Source organism: Pangasianodon hypophthalmus, chromosome 7 (assembly GCF_027358585.1).
Source record: "Pangasianodon hypophthalmus isolate fPanHyp1 chromosome 7, fPanHyp1.pri, whole genome shotgun sequence".
NCBI lineage: Eukaryota > Metazoa > Chordata > Actinopteri > Siluriformes > Pangasiidae > Pangasianodon > Pangasianodon hypophthalmus.
Window position 1 is genome coordinate 23,450,343 of NC_069716.1, and position 18,194 is coordinate 23,468,536.

The window sequence follows — 18,194 nt, forward strand, 5'->3', positions numbered from 1 at the left end:
GCATGCTTGGAAAAGAACACTGAACATACGCACTGACTTCTGAAAGCCATGTCTGGTAACGTTTAAACTGCGCTCCCGTGTGAAAAAAGGCTGCTTTGGTAGAGCTCATTACTGGCTCCGTGTTTCAGTGTGCCTTTGGTATTCCGCGGCTGTCCCTTCCCCCACTGCCGTCTCCCTTGCCTCAGGCTCATCTGGCAGAAGGGGAGGTTTTAATTGTGGCTATAGAACTCGGCGCGCTTTTTTGCCTGTAAGCGAGCCCTTGCTTCGGTGGCTGAGAGAACTTGCTTTAGTGATATTGGGTGCAGTCCATCCCTCCAGGCTGCTTTTAATGGCTCCTCTCTCCCCCCCTCCCTTTCATAGCCAGCCTCAGATAGTTTTCCATGTGATGCCTTGTTAATTCTGCTGCAGGGAAGGGCAAGCGTATATCTCTCCCTCTCTTTCCCTTTCTCTACCTCATCGCTTTGCTGTCTCTCATTCCCTCTATTTTTCCTCTCCTTGTTGATCATCTGCACTGACTAAATCAAAGTTAATGGCAAAAAGCAATGCTCTAAAAGAATCTGAATTAAAAAAAAATTCGACACATACCAGCGTCTATTATTGTACAGTCATTAAAGATGAAAGGGTGCGATCTGAGCGTGTACCAGAGAGCGTATTCACTAAAACCTCCTCCCTTCTTTTTTCTGTCAGACCCTATTCTTTTCTTCTCGGAGTCTGCTTTTTTTCTACTCTCATCTCAATCCTTCCTTACCGCAGCCCCTCTGGCCTCCAAAGTGGAAAGGACATGTTAATATGCGGCTCTGTGTGCAGTCATGCCGCAGGCTCAGTCTGGTATGCAGGCCCATGGCCATTCGGCAGCTTTTATTAAAGTTGGGCCTAGAACTCACCTCTGAGGAACGCCCTCATCACCTGCTCTATGACTAATCCATCCTCAGGCTCTGCTTCAGGCCCGGCCTTCAGCCTCAACGGCTCATCAAGTCTGAGATAGCAGCTCTGTTCCTGACTGGCAATCAGATAGAAAACACCCAGAGGGCTTGGGGCTTGAACAAAGGGCACGGCAAAAATACCACCTTCCTTTGAATACACACGCAACCAAGAGGATTTTGGATTTTGTTCTCAGTGTTTGTAGCCCTGTGGATCATTTCGAATGCCTAGCAAGTCAAGAAATCGTGTTAATATCTGTTAAATGATGTCGTCTTGAGGATCATGGCAAGAAGTTCAGTCACCTTCACTTAACACTACATGATTCTGTATGTCAGATCGATTGTCCTCCACATATCCTCGCAATGACACTATAATAAGCCTTTCCAAAGAATTAAATGTTGTGTATTTTTTCTATCAGGGAGCTGCAGTATAACAACAGTCGAGCCTTCATAGCGCAGCTGGCCACCTGGCAGGCTAGCTGGCGCTCCAGGCCGCGCAGACCCTCAGGCGCATAACTGCGGAGATGAAATGTCTGACTGGCCCCTTCAGAGCGGCCTGAGCTACAGCCCTCGAGGCCAGTGCTGACCCCTTTAGAAAAGTCACATTCACCTAACTCCACAGGGGGGGTTGGAGACAGAGTGGAGAGCCAGAGAAGGAAAAAAAGAATTGCCAAAGGCACTTTCGAGGCGGATGTGAAAGACTGAAACGTGGTGAGGCGAAAATGAAGAGAAAGATCGCTTCGTTGCCTTCACTTCTGATACATGTTCATGCGTCATTCTGAAAGTCCGGGTGAAACTAGAACATTAGAAAAAGACCAGAACTGTACATACAGCTTTATATAATTGCATTTCTTTGTTGTTCTTTTCCTCTGTAAGTGGTTCAGCAGTGCACTCAGAGCAGAAATAATGCCTTTATTTAGTTATTCATGCTTTTTATACTGAGGACATTTACAGCCATATTCTCTCTACCATCTGAGTCACTGATATCTCTGTGGTATTATTACTATTCACACCTAAAACATTAGAAGGCACATTTCTAGTAATTAATGTCCTTGCAGACTTAAACAGTAACTGCATTGGTAAGAAGACAAATGGTGGCTAAGTGAATAAATATGCATAGCCTTGTTAGTGTTGGAGTAATTATTGTTTTGGTATGGAACACAATCAACTTAGTGACTCAGAGCCATAGGTTTATAGTATTTCCAATGTAATTTGCATAGGAAATCACACCATTTTCAACAAGATGGTGTAAATGCAAATACGTCTGATTGCTCCATTTGAAGAAGTGTTGAAATGATGACAGATATACTACTGAACCTGTTTATCACCTCAAATTATTGTTAGAATGCTTTGACAACGTTAGTTTTGGTTTTAATGTGTACATGTGTGTACATATTAGTATTGATAAATTTATGGATCACTCACATTCATAACGTGTTTTGAAGGGCTGTAGGATTCCTAACTCTCGGCTCTGACGGCCTGCTTTGGTGGATCAACTGACTGACTCAATCTTAATGACAGTGAACAGAAATGAACATTCCTGTCGGAAACCAAAAACTTAAGAAGTTCTTTTTTGTCAGTAGTAAAAGCGATGGCTGAAATGTCTGACTCCAAATGGCATGCAATGGCAAATTTTTTAAAAGCATGGCATTAATATGGAGTTGGCCCCCCCTTCACTGCTATAACAGCCTCCACTCTTCTGGGAAGGCTTTCCACTAGATTTTGGAGCATGGCCATTGGGATTTGTGTTCATTCAGCCACAAGAGCGGTAGTGAGGTCAAACACTGATGTTGGGAAAGAAGACCTGACATGCAGTCAGAGTTCCAGTTCATCCCAAAGGTGTTCAGTGGGGTTGAGGTCAGTGCTCTGTGCAGGACACTCGAGTTCTTCCACACCAACCTTGGCAAACCATGCCTTCATGGAGCTCGCTTAGTGCACAGGAGCATTATAATGCTGGAACAGGTTTGGGTCCTATGTAATACTACAGCATACAAGGACATCCTAGACAATCATGTTCCTCCAACTTTGTGGCAAAAGTTTGGGGAAGACCCACATATGGGGGTCAAGGTCAGGCCACATACTCTACATACGTCCACATAAATTTGACTGTATAGTGTATAAATTCAAATTTTGGGCCTTTTTTTCCCCTCTTCCAAAAGTGCTGACTGACTATTTTCAGTGGCTGAAATTTCAATTCGTGTCTAAATTAAATCCACAATTTTTATTCAACTATCACTGCTTTCATCACTTACTGCATTCTCCTAATTAGAGTAAATGCCCTTCTGAATTTTTTTGTCCATTTTTAAGTTTTTCCTTAAGATGTGCTAATGGTGTATAATTCTTCATTAGCAGGCTGAAAACGCTGAAATCATGTCTCTTCCCAAAACAGCCAATTAAGGGGTTTGACAGCAACGAGGGTGAGTACTTAATCACAACTTTTAAGATTTTTATTTAAAAATAATTTTGTAAAATATATTGATTTCCCCTTACTTCAGTATTAGGAGCTATTTTGTGTAGATTCAGTTTCAAGTTGTAACTGCAATATGTGGAAAAGTTCAAGTGGTGTGTACTGATATTAAAACACGGGAGGGGAAAACTGAAAATGAAGCTGATACATGAAAACACTGTCTGTTGCCACTTTATTAGATAGATCTATCTTGTAACTTTGTAGGTATACAATTCCTGAACCCATCTGTTGCTATCTACAGATTATCAGTCTCCCTGTACTTCTCCCTGTCCATCAGTGGAAAGGGTCAGATATTATGTGGGTGGTGGATACACATAGTAGTGACACTGATATGGCAGTGGAGATACAAGTGTATCAGATGCATTTTCATGACCTTTATTAAAAGAAATAAAGTGAAATGAACTTTAATTCAAATTTACGCCCCCTACTGCCTGACATTTGGAACTGTTTCACATTATTACTGCATGTAGCACTAATTCAGTGTAATGATGTCCAGCACACAGTTATTTTTTAGATTTATTTGATCATTGCTTGCTTTCCTAGTGATACTTGACCATTACTACATGTTTCTGTGTTTCAAGCCCTAGACTAAGATTAGCATTTAAAATCTGATGGTAGAGTGGTCTGATTATATAGGTGAACTCAAATAAAATAAACCTTATGTGTGCCAGTGTTGCACAACAAGGTGTTAAATAGAAATACTGTCAATTTTCACATGCTACAAACTCTACCCTGTTGTTCTGATGCACAATAATGTGTCCATACTTCTTAATTAGAAAATGTGGTGATTAATTAGTGCTGATAATTGCATCATTTTCTCTAGTGTGTTACCTTTTTGGAATATTTCCCCAATCCTAAGTCAAAACTATCATTAAAGATGTGGATGTAAGAGGTTAGGTGCTCTTACCTCTGCTCCAGAAGCCCCGGGAGAGTCCAGTTTGCGTTTTTTGCGTGGCCCTATAGCGGCGAGTGCAGTGAGGTTAGCATCACGTTGTCTCATCTGTGCCAGTTCCTGCTGCTGCATCTGAATGGAGCATTACAAAAACCATGGTAAGTATGTATAGAAAAAAATCACAAGAGCAACAACAGAGCAGATAAAGTCTCTTGTATGCACAAATACACATCTGGGAGAAACATGTGCTTTGAAAGTCAACATTATACGTGTGAGCAGAGTGGATTCAAAGCATGTCCAATACGTCAGTCATAAACCTCAATGTAACCATGAACATACATGCAGCAGACAGACATTTCACCTTTTTTTCCCTCCATATTCAGGCACTTAATTCAATTTCTATCCATGACAGACAGCAGTGAGAGAGAGAACGAGTGAGCGAGAGAGACAGAGGTTTGAAAGGCACGGCCTGCAGGTGAAGCCATCTTGCCCTAGCAGGCAATGACAGAGACAGCCATGCCAGGGGGAGGGGTCCTCACTCAGCTCGGGCACTGATGAGCACACACAGCTGACAGAAACTTAGTGTCATACCAACACCACCGTGGCCATGACCTCGCCAAAACTGTGTGTGTGGATGTATGAGTGTGTGTTATGCACATGAATGTTACACACGACAGCCACTCAGTTGCAATAAGCAACCACGGCTGTGTGTGACTTGAGACTTTATTCTAAGCACACTATAATTTACACCATCAGAGAATTGTTAAAACAAATATCTATACCTATCTATATATATCTAACTATATATATATATATATATATATATATATATACATACACACACACACACACAAGGTCTATGCTATGCATAAACACGTATTATGCCATAATTTATCATGATATTGATATTTCTCATTCGTTGATTCATCAGTACTGCTTCATGCTAGTCAGAGTTCCAGTGGATCCGGAGCCTGTCCTGGGAATTCTGTGCATGAGGTGGGAATACACCCTGGATGTCCAACCCACAAAACCGATTCCCATGTTTTTGGGAGGTGGGAGGAAAACCAAAGAACCCAGAGAAAACTCACACGGAGCACATGAGACACACCATACAGACAGTAACTTGAGCTCAGGATCAAACCCTGGATCTGCGAGGTAGCAATGCGACCCAGTGCATCACTATTTCATTGTTATATGATTGCAGTATTAGTTTCTGATTGGCTGGCAGGTGTGCATTCAATTAATGTATACACTTTGAAAGAAGAACCAGTCAAAAATGGAATCATAGCTCAATCAATGCTCCTAACCATAAAAAGTAAAAAAGAGTCGAAAACAACCGTAAAACAATGAGTTTACTCTCTTCGTAGGCAGTTATGAGTAAGCAAAAACTATTTGCAACATTTCAGTTTTTAATATTCAGACACTTCATTGAGTGTTATCTCCTATATATCATTGAGAGATAATTCTATACATAATTATTTAGACACATTTCCCCCCCCCCCACACTACTAAGCTACAAACATTTCTCTAAATATTTGCCCCTTTCTTCCTCTCACAGACACTGAGCTATCGTGAAGAGGTGGAATTGACAAAAAGCTAATTCAAAGAAACGTTTGCAGGCTAATTAACTCAGGGGTTATGCTAATCTAAGGGGAAGTCATGCACAATGCATGCACATGCATGGTTGCCCTGAAGAAATCAGACAACACATACACACGCATGCAGATTGTACGAGACGTCGGTGGCCGCGTGACTGAACTCCGAGCCGTCTCTAATGGCTACGGTGGGGATGATGCTGCCCGAGGTGGCGGAGTAAGAAGTCTCGCCGCACAAACACTGCAGCGGCTCTATTAGCGCTAAACAGAAGGTTCTGGAAGCTGAGAGACTGCTTGGTGTCAGAGCCGATCTCCTCAGCGCCCGCAGCCAGAGTGGCGCTTTGCTTTCATATTCATTTATTTGATGAGGAGTGAAAGGGGAACCTAGTTACGCCATCTGTAATCCAGAGCTCTGCACTCCCCCTGCTCTGAATCTCACTTTAATGACCAACCTCAATCACAGAGCTCAATTTCCAGCCTCTGCTCATCCCCGCATGCAAAGATTTTAACGTACGGAAACAGAAATCTCCAAGGTTTCCTACTCAGATTAAGATAATGTTCATCAAAAATGGACAGCGAGACAGAGAGAGGAGGAGAAGAGACAGAAAGCGATAGAGAGTGACAGACACAGACAGAGAGAGAAATGCTTGTAATCTCTAATCATTTCCAAAAGGTCAGCGGAGGGAGACAGCGACGCCGCCAGCACTGCTCTCCACCCTTATTGATCCTTATCTGCTGTCCAGCTCTCCACAATGACTGGCCCCAGAGCGAGAGCTTAATAAACGTGCAGGAGAGCGCTGAACGCAGCACTTCAATTAGGGCAGCTGACTGAAGTCAAGGACATGAAGACTGAAGAGCTACGTGTCCGACGGCAATGCCGACACCGGTCTGGGATTGTTGGGTATGCGGCTGATATTAGCGTGGGAAGTGATCGCTTCAGGGCACTTTAGGGGCCTTTAGGGGCTGTCTGTCTTTTTCTGATTAGCAAGGTGACTCCCAAATGAGCCGCCATTACACAACGGTAGCAGAATGCAGTACAGATACGCTATTCTCTGCCAGCAAAGTAGCGATGGACCGGCCTCAAAAAATTGATTAGAGTTGGTTTTCAAGTCCAGACTATTAGTTTTTTTTTTTTTATTCATATTTGCCTTGTGGACCAAATAGGATCACAAAGCTTCACTCACGAGCCAGTGAAGCTTTAACACCTAAGCATTTAGCAATGATCCGATCATGTGTCAGCAGTAATTTATAACATCATACTGATACAGATTAAGAGCTTCAACTAATGTTCACATCAAATATCAGCATAAGGACTCTCTGTGTGCCCATGTCCAAGACTTTGGCCATGGCATGGATGTTGGTGCCAGGTTTAAGTATTACAGGAGCTGCTGCTCTCCTGCTGCTTCATGCAGTCTTTTGCAAAAAAACAAAAAACATTAAATGAGAGCAGGTCTGCCAGCAGAAACGCCTTGTTGATTAGAAAAGGTCAGAGGAGAATGGCAAGACTGATTCGAAATGATAGGAAGACTACAGTAACTCAAATAACTACTCTTTACAACCATGGTACGCAGAAAAGCATCTCAGAATGCACAGCACATTGAACCTTGAGGGAGATGGGCTACAACATCAGGTTCCACTCCTCTCAGCCAAGAACAGGAATCTTGTGCAAAAGTGGGCACAGGATGACAGAAACTTACCACTTGAAAATCATCAGTTTCAGAAATACTCAAACTTGAACAACCATGCCACAGTCAAAGTCACCGAGATGACATTTTCCCCCTTTTCTGATGTTTGATGTGAAAATTAACTGAAGAAAATTAGCGAACAGGAATTTTCAAATCTTTCCAGACTCCCAATTGGAATTTCCTCAGTTCGTGAAGTCTCACTTTCTTTGTCTAAATCCTCAAAAAGATGAGCATTAACTACGAACAGAGTCCTCTCTTACTAAGATAATCAGGTGAAAGCACATTAGTTTCCATGTTGTGAAAAGCCCAAGTCTCCCTCCTAGAGAATATTCAAGATTAAAGTGGAGAAAAGAGTGGAGTTTGTGCAATAGCTTATGTGCTTGTGTGTCGGGAGTCTAGATCAGAGGTATATAACTACAGTTTTTGAAGATCCAGCTACATAAAACGCCTTGTTTACAAAGATCCGGATAAACAACTAACATGCCTGAATGGCAGAAAACAATTACCTTTTAATTTTTAACCAGGAATGATTGGCTTTGTTTTTTAAAATGAAAGATCTGTGAAAACACTCCCACTAAACTCCCAGATAATGTCTCTAGCCCTATAGCTAGTCTCTGGTCTGATGAGCTGCATTTAGCTAAATAATTTACATAAATGCATGTGATTGGATAAACCGCAACAGAGAATCTGCTACAGAAGACAAACTGGTTCACGTTAGGAAAACCAGAGTCGCTGAACTATGGCCAGTTTATTATACATTTATTGGTTTTGATACAATACAATATTTTTTCAAGCACTCAGTTCGGTCCGAGGACAAATACTCAGCTGGATCTGCATCTGGATCGCAGTCCGCTAGTTAGCGATCCCTGGTCAAGGCTAGAAAACATGTGCATGATAAAACTAAGGACCGGCATGCTGCCTCAAGGCGAAATGCAAAAGTTCCTTCGGTCTACACTTTAATGTCTCATTATTCTAGTTAGCCACGCTCAGATCTGAAGGGGAAAAAAAAAAAACACACCACCAAAGAACAAAAAGAGCAAAGGAGGCTTCATGAAGCGCTCAGCTCTTTCTCCATCACAGCATGGCCTCAGGTCGAAGACAAGACAGAGTGCTGAAACCAGCAGTACAACCGAGAAAGAGCCACTCAGGCACAATAATATGACTGCCTCGCGCTGCTCTTAAGGGTTACGGAAAATGCGGTTTAAAGAAAACCTCCTTAACCACAACTAGTCACAACTAGATAATAAACATGTAACCTTTCAATAGAAAATGATTGTTGAAACACATATTTAAATAATATCAATCAGTACAGAGGCTTCATAAAAGAGTTTTCCTATCATCAGGAGATTGTGTCTTTGAATCCTGGTGATGCAACAGCTATCTGTGGCTGTGAGTCCAAGAAAGAGTAATTGGCAGTGTTTTCTGGGCGGGAGGGATGGGTTTCTTCTCTTCCCTGTCAATCAGAGTGACACTAACCAGTCATAACCATGTATAAGCTCATGTAGGCAGAACAGGGCGATTTTAAACAGATGTGGTGGCTGGCTTGATGTATCTCAGAGGAGGAACACATTAGCCCTCACTCTCCCCAGGTGGTGGCTGTCATGTGATAGGACAGTGGTATCTAGTGGGTGGGAACTGGCAGTGACAAAAATCAGGAGGAAAACGGAGTTAAAAAAATATATACATCAATTAGCAGGAATGTGTCTGAGGACACCACAATCTCTGCAGGCAGCAGACCAAACAGCCAATTATCAACTCATTTCATGCCCCTTGTTTTTTTGTTTTTTTTTTTAAATTATGCTCACAACATATTAATTATGTTCACTGAAGAAGAAAAAAGACAAGACTGAAAAAGACCGAAACAATAAAAGCAGCCTGATTAAGTCATACAAGTGAACGTCTACATACAACACAATGGTGTTCCGATACTTGCTCATATATACATACAAGATTATTAGATTTCAATTTTAATTTATTTATGAGTGTATCAGTGGTGGGGTGAGTCCTTTTGCATCTGATTACACATTTTTAAATGTGTTTATGTATAGAGTCTGCCATCACAAGTCCCTGTGTCAGCTGTTACTCTAGAAACAATAATGTACAAGTGCATTAATATAAAACTGTGATTTGAATTACAGCCTGAGCTGCTGTTCTAGAAAATTAAATCAACATATTCTGACCAATCAAAAGCATTGTGGTAAAATGCGTTATGGTTACGTCTGCAGGTTAACAGGGAGAAAACGGCATCTCAAATCTTCACTTAAGACATTGTGACAGACGATATTTGATTAAGTTATGTCCGTTCATTAGGCTGAAATGTAACCTATATTTCAAACTATATTCCCATCATTAAAAATGTTCCCAATTTTTGTCATTTTGTTTTTTGGCAGAATTTAGCCACAGCACCATCCAATGAGTTTTCCCAGACCACCACACACTCTATATTTACAGACAGTCTATACAGTATATACTCACCTCTTTAGCTTTCTGCTTTAGCCGAGCCTGCTCAGGGTCTTCTTGCCTGGAGCGACTCTGCAGAAAACAATGTTAGACTTAGAGACACAGACTTATCATTCAGATTCAAGTCTTCAGCAGCTCATCTAACGTTTTGCCACTGTTGTTAAAAGTCTTGTAGGTCTGAAATTCAAGCAGAAGAACCATCAGGAAGTTTGACTTCAGAAGAAACCTTTCTATAATTAAACCTGTTGTGTGCATATAGGTCAGCTTAACTCCCAAACAAACAATAAAGAGCAACACAAGAGCAATTATTTCCAGGCTGACAGCTCAATTAGTCGACTGCTTAATTAGAAGAGGGACGCAGCACTGGGGGTGTAACAAAGGAGGCTGAGGATCGGGACACCACCGTCCTCACGTCCTCATCATCACTGCTGTTTAAGTCAACTAATTGCTTTTGCTTTTATGTCGCACGCCTTCTCCTGTGGAGAATCCCAAACCACCCCTGACTTAGTTTATGGAGCAAAACCTGAGCGGAGGAAGGCATGCTGGGAGGTTTAAAGCTAGCTGCTTGCTGATTTGAAAGGCATGCTGGGAAACTTGCAGCTAGCTGTGTGTGTGTCAGCCAAAGGTAAATGATTCTCTAAAACTTTTGGAGATTTTTAGGGAATATTTAGAGATGTGACTGCTTTTTTTCCCCACACAAAAAAACCCCCTGGATAACTGGAATTCCCTTTTACTGTATTGTTCCAGCATTTGATACTTGGATAAGTAAGGAATTAAACAGTGTCTTGTAAGGAAAATAATCAACGACAGGATGGTGTGATGCGGCCCGAAGCAAAGTGGAGTTACTGTTATCAGCCTGAAGTGGATTATTTTCTACTAACAGCATGTCCCGAAATATTTAATCCTCTTACACCACAACAGATTGCCAATGATTACAATTTATTTATTATTGTAATAAATGTACTTTTGATGCTTTTATAGTCATATTTAAATGTTATGGAACATCATTACTTGCACTTATGTTATATATTATGTGGACACCTGACCATTACACCAATATGTGCTTTTTGAACATCCCAATCCAGATGTAGTCCCCCTTTGCTGTTATAATAACCTCCACTCTTCTGGGAAGGCTTTCCACTAGATTTTGGCTGTGGGGATTTGTGTTCATTCAGCTACAAGAGCATTAGTGAGGTCTGGGGTGCAGTCAGTGTTCCAGTTCATCCCAAAAGTGTTCAGTAGGGTTGAGGTCAGGGCTGTGGGCAGTCCACTCGAGTTCTTCCACTCCAACCTTGGCAAGCCATATCTTCATGGACCACACTTTGTGCACAAGGCCACTGTCACGCTGGAGCCATTTTGAGCCCCTTTGATTGAGTGAAGGGAAATAGTAATGCTACAGCATGTAAAGAAAATTATGTTTGTGCTTCAAACTTTGTGGTTTGGGGAAGGCCCACATATGGTTGGACATATGATGGTCAGGTGTCCACATAACTTTGGCCATTTAGTGTAGCAGCTATAAACAAACATTCCTTTGCCAGTTCTCCATCCTATAGATGGTCCCATGCTGGAAAATGTAAAGTTATAGCATCATCTCTGATGGTTACAAAGCACTGACACTGGAGACTCCTTCAAAAATCATAATCATCTCTTCACAGAAAACTTCACCATAATCAATTTAAGTCCCTATGTAAGTTGTTACTATAGAAACGATAACATTAGGATGGGCACAGTACTATAACCATGTGATCTGAATTATAGTCAGGACTACTGTCAGAGCTGCTATTGTAGAAAATTAATCAACACCTTCTGAGCAATCAGAATCAGGAATTCAACAGCATTGTGGTATGAAACTACATGAGAACAGCTTTGGTTAGAGCTTTTCTCATTGTAAGACCCTTATTGTTAGTGTGTAACTGTTGCAGTTTTGAATTTGTGTTATATAATTGCGTATTTAAAAGTTTATTCAACAAAATATGTGGTAGATTGAGATTGGGTTGAAAAATGCTGAAGTACTCTTTGAAATCAATCTTTGTACCTTTTTGTATCCAGAAAAAGGGAATATGAAAAAGTAAAGGTTTATTAAGCTGTCTTTATAATAACAAGGACACCTCGGAGTGGACACGTGTGTGAAAAGCAGAACCTACTTTGGCTGCTTTCAGCAGGATCTCTCTCTCCTGGTCGTCTTTGCGCTGTTTCTCCAGCCTCTCCAGCTGCTCGAAGAACTTCAGCTGCGCCCTCACATCTGACGTCTGCTCGTGGTGCTCTTCATCCTGGAGCAGGAAAACACACGGCAACAAGCTCCTTATCATCACGCACACACTCCACCTCCACAACGCATACACTTTCATCTAACGCCTTAACATCTGCTCCAAACTTTTCGCTGATTTTTCTCTCTCATGCGACTGAAGTGAGGAGAAGTTAGTAGGTCACCCTGAGTTAATGGGATAATTGTTTGTTTCGCAGAGCGTCTCGGAGGCAGCCCCTGACATGCTCGCTGCCAAGGCTCTGTTCTCACTTCCCACTTAAAGCAGTATAAGGACCAAAGCCAGGCAGTGCACGAAGTAACACACACACACACACACACACACACACACTTCTGAGGCTGTAGCCTGGTAGAAGCAGTAACATCGCTTCTCTCTGTCTCTCATCTCTCGTCTTGCGCTGTCTGTCTGTGTGTGTATGTGTGTGTGTGTGCGCGTGTGTGTGTGTTGTGGCTGTGCCTCGCTGCCAGGGCAAGTTTTCCTGTCACTGCTCAAGTGTGCCCTGCTTTTGAATAGCAGGTAAATGACTCAACCCTCTCGGCACTTTCCATCAACCACAAAACTATAAACTAACTACAAAACACGCTCAACTTGTCACACACACAGACCCAAGGGAGACGTTTTTCTTGTTTTTTCTTGCCTGTCACTAAAACCTAATTTAAATAATTTTCCTAATTTTCCTATATAGATAGAGGAGTATATTTGAGATGCTACTCCAGGTGAGATCATTAAAATAGATCATATGAAGAGTGTAAGAGTGTTCACTGTAGAAAGTTTAGAAAGCGATAAGCAGCTGATGTCACCTCGAATTTAGCTGCTGCAGGTGTTTAGTGGAAGATATGGCTGGAAGATATGACAAACTATCAATATCCTGATAAATTGTGTCACAGTATGCTTTTCTGAAATATTTCATGAAATATATCTTTGTACTAATTCTTTTTATATATAATTACAGACTCATTGGGAGCAGATATTGTGATATTAAAATTTGGTATTTATAATCTTTAAAACTGTAAAATGTTAAACATTTCTTTTTTTCCCTTTTTTATTGTTAAGTATTTATTAATAACAAAACTCATTGTTGTAGACATGCAGTTTTTTCGCAAACCTACATATCATGATACATATTTTGTATAGTAGAAATGTCTTCGAGATTCGCACTATGAGTGTCTTCCGTACATGCTAATTAATCCACCTAGTAAACATCGTTCTGCCGTCAGCCAGATCACACCTCGGCTGATGTGTGTAGTGCAGCAGGTGGTGGGATTTGGAAGCTTGTGCGATAGTTACAGCATTGAGGTGTGCTGCGTTACTGTGACGCAAGTTTAAACATACACATCAAATGAAAACTTTTATTTTGTGATAGTCAGTAGGAAGGAAGTAGGGTTTGTTTCCTGGTTGGTGAATCAATTTTCCAAATAAAAAACTATTAGCCAGGACGCAAAATCTGCTCGTCATGGTTCACCTGAGCTACTGATTTGTCAATTTGTGTTGTTTCAATAAATGATAGGAACAAGAATTTTAAGGTTTCTGTATAAATAGTACATCTTCAGTTCTCTTTAACTGTTAAACATACCGTTTCGAAGAAAGAAAAAAGAAATTATTAGCAATATTGCTGTGCCATGGACATGGCTAGCTTCTTTATTTCAGGCTTCTGTTCACATTTTTTCCAGCCAGGAAATTAGTCCTACCCTTAGCTGAAGCGCAGCTGCTTAGCTTTGTGTCTTTGCCCTAAAACACAACCCATTAGTTTCAACAGAAAGGGTTGGTGAGAAGGCAAAAACTTTCATTCTAATTGCAATCCATCTCGCAGGCAGCAGAGGCTCTAAATATTACAAAATGGATCCTTTATATTGTTAAATATTGCTTCCCACTATGCTGCTAAACGCAGCTCTTTTAGAAAGAGTCGTTTCAGCCGTTTCAGAATTAGCTAAGTAGCTATATGCTTAGAGGGAAAACACCATAATAAACACAGGCCATTTTTACTGCATTAATTTAACAATAATGAAGCTTGCTTGACTCCTGGCTATTATCAGGCTTAGAGTTCATCCAGAAACTTCAAAATGAAATTCCATGACTTCCAAAAGCTTCTCAATTTTTTTTGTTTTTTTTGTTTTGTTTTCAAGGACTATACAAAGTGCTGTCTTTACAACAATTCTCATGTTTTTTTCCAAAAATAAATTAAAATGTATTTAAACAGTAACATATCAAATGCCTTTCTTTAGTAAACCAGTATATGTTCCTGATTTTCCACAACTTATTGTTCAATTCAAATGCTCTTTACATCTTTCTGCAATTTGAGCTATTTAAAGGGAGGTTTTTAAGACCCATGGGCAAGCAGAAACTAAATGTTTGGAGCGTAGTGAACGGGGGTGAGCTGAAATCCAACAGCAGATGATTGGTCCAAAAATTTACCTTAGCCAAACCACTGGCACTGCAGCATGGCATACGTAAGGAAAAAAACATGAGGTGTGTACTGCTTCAGGAAAATAATCAACAGCAGGGTCAGGCTGACTTGCTACCGCAACGCTGATTATTTTTCTGTAACAGCACACCCATGGACATGTTTTATTCCTATCATACCACAGCAATTTGACAAACTAATTTTATTCATTAAAGAATGATACTTTTTTTTTTCCACAGATTTTTTTTTAATCAGGTTATAGTTACACTTACAGTTGTGGAATGTCTGTGAAACAAGTTCATTCCGGTTATCACTTCCTGTTACCATGTTATAACAGCTGTAAACAGCTGTTCTCTCACCAGCTTCTTGATGTTAATAAGATGCACGAAAGTACAGGTTATGTTACCGAGAAACTGCAAAGCGCAAACTCCTGAAGACTTTCCCATGGTGGAAAACCCAAAGTTACAGCTTTACCTCCGACTTACCACAAACGGACACTGGAGACTCCTTCCAAAAATGTCAAACAATTAAAGCACATGGAGCGTTCACCATACCAGTTTAATTTGTTACTATGGAAACAATCATATTTTGGAATGAGCGCATTAATATTAACCTGTGATTTGAATTACAGGCAGCACTACAGTTAGAGCTGCTGTTATACATAAACATCTCAATTATAAACCCACTTCTGAATGCTGGATAGCTATTCAAACATTTGCAAGATGCTTATATGATCAGTGGATCGAATTTGATCAACATGCCCATCTGGCCCAGTCAGACACGCCCACAGATTGCTGGACTGTGATTGGTTCCTACCTTGCTGGGTTCTGTGCGGTGTCGTGCGAGAGCAGAGACGTTTTCCAGCGTGGAACGGAGCCTGGCCTCTGTGGCGTGGGACACCAAACTCACCACGTCTGCCATCACCTCGTTCACACCAAACCCACGTGCTGCAGAGAGAGAGAGAGAGAGAGAGAGAGAGAGAGAGAGAGAGAGAGAGAGCGCACGAGAAAGAGAGAGAGAGAGAAACTGATTACACCAACAGATTAAAAAGGAAATGGTTTCAGGTGCACTAATAAACTAAATACTAGACATTAAAGATTTCAGGAGAAACCAGTGCTGTTTCCATATGACTTCTGAACAACAAAATAAGCTTTTTTTTTTTCTTTACTTGTAATATGCAGAACATGATTAAAACATAACTGTTTAAGGCATGGTCTCAGCACAAGTGTTGGCTGAGAAAACCTGTATGGAAAACCGTGTTACAGTCCGGAGTGCTTATCTGTGTATGGATGGGCTGGTTGTCATTCATTTTATAGACACTCCCCAACAGCCCATTGTTTTTTTTTCCCCATTACAAAGAAAAAAGGACAGCAACCGCACTCATCACACTCCTCATATCATGGGTTTAGAATTATAACGTGGCTGTACTGTTATAACATGGTTACGGCGTTATAACATGGTTATGGAGTAAAAACGTGGCTAGAGTGTTATGCTATAGAGTTATACCATGGCAATAGCATTATAACGTGGCTACTGTTATTATGTGGCTACAGTATTATGCTATAGTGTTATAAAATGGCAATAGTGTTATAACGTGGCTACAGTGTTACGCTACAGAGTTATAACGTGGCTACAGTGTTACGCTACAGAGTTATAACGTGGCTACAGTGTTACGCTACAGAGTTATAACGTGGCTACAGTGTTACGCTACAGAGTTATAACGTGGCTACAGTGTTACGCTACAGAGTTATAACGTGGCTACAGTGTTACGCTACAGAGTTATAACGTGGCTACAGTGTTACGCTACAGAGTTATAACGTGGCTACAGTGTTACGCTACAGAGTTATAACGTGGCTACAGTGTTACGCTACAGAGTTATAATGTGGCTACAGAGTTATAACGTGGCTACAGAGTTACGCTACAGAGTTACAACGTGGCTACAGTGTTACGCTACAGAGTTATAACGTGGCTACAGAGTTACGCTACAGAGTTACAACGTGGCTACAGAGTTATAACGTGGCTACAGAGTTACAACGTGGCTACAGAGTTACGCTACAGAGTTATAACGTGGCTACAGAGTTACGCTACAGAGTTATAACGTGGCTACAGAGTTACGCTACAGAGTTATAACGTGGCTACAGAGTTACGCTACAGAGTTATAACGTGGCTACAGTGTTACGCTACAGAGTTATAACGTGGCTACAGAGTTACGCTACAGAGTTATAACGTGGCTACAGTGTTACGCTACAGAGTTATAACGTGGCTACAGTGTTATGCTACAGAGCTATAACGTGGCTACAGAATTATATTTTGCGAGCGACACACTGCTTGTGTTGCTTGGAGTTTGTCTCTTGTGATGGTGGAGCGAGCGCTGCTGTTGCTGCCCGTGGGCATGTACCGACCATCCAGCTCCGATGAGAAAGAGTCATGGCCAAAATGCAGCCCACAGCACATGATTTACCACAGTATATGATTTATTTGTCTTTAAAATGTCCTTAAAACGTACATATGTGCGTTACATGCCAGGCGTTTTCATATTAACTATTAGCAGCACAAGCTAACTGTACTAGCTATACTCTGCAGAGAAAACACTGATCTCTGCTATTTTCTTTAAGGCAGTATTTTTCTTCATAATGTTCCTATACACATTTAATGAAAGATTGTAGGTGACAGGATAAGATGAAACCATAGATTTTACATTCTTATTCCTCTTTTTTTCCCCCAAGTTAAGCAGTACATAGGAACTAAAAGCAGGTATGAAGTAAAGTTGTGAGAAGGGAAATGAGAAAATGTACCACACCTGCCACACAACTGATCAGAGGAATCATTCGAGCCAGTCACTTGTCATGTTGTCGCTTTGTCACGCGAGTACACAGAAAACGAACGGTTGCTTTGTCGCTCGCTGGTGTGAGCGTACCTTCAGAGACCTAATCTTGACTCATTTTGACAATTTTGCCTAAAATTTAATTATAAATTACGTTTGTAGTTTGAATGATATATGTTCTACATTTTTTCTTATAAACAATATTCCACAGATGCATCAATATGTATCTGATATGTATCTGTTCATCATTATACCCAAAACACACTTAACTCAGTTTGTAGACAAAACTCTAGACTGTAATAGAAGGAATCTTTATTTACTAGAAATTAAAACTGCATGAGCAGTTTTTTTTTTATTTTATTTAAATGTTGCTGAAACGAGAGATTTTTTTATTTTTTTAAACAGACCTCAGGATTGGAAAATACAGACAAATTCAGTGTTTATCTGTACAGAAGATATATATGGAGACAGTGAACTGATGCAATCCATTTTTTTTCTTTTTTCTGTTGTTGCTGTTGTTGCCTGTCTCCATCTCAGTATGTCTCGGCTGAATACTGGAGTTGAGATGTCCATTATATTCACATGAAAAGTGATTCAGGACTAGTACACCATATGCATGCAGCTCACAAACACTTTCCATCAGACTACACTGATCAGGTGAAGAACACCAGCATCAGGAAAAGCAG

General features: G+C 40.9%; 1 protein-coding gene across 1 annotated transcript in view; it reads right to left on the reverse strand.

Moving 5' to 3' along the window:
• Positions 1–18,194, reverse strand: part of si:dkey-219c3.2 (transcription initiation factor TFIID subunit 4) — a 44,004-nt gene that overhangs the window by 12,688 nt on the left and 13,122 nt on the right. Inside the window, exons 11-14 of the mRNA XM_034306108.2 lie at positions 15,501–15,631; positions 12,164–12,289; positions 10,035–10,091; positions 4,295–4,411 (exon numbers count right to left, since the gene is read on the reverse strand). Of these exons, the coding sequence (XP_034161999.2) occupies positions 4,295–4,411; positions 10,035–10,091; positions 12,164–12,289; positions 15,501–15,631 (431 nt within the window). The remainder of the gene's footprint in view (positions 1–4,294; positions 4,412–10,034; positions 10,092–12,163; positions 12,290–15,500; positions 15,632–18,194) is intronic.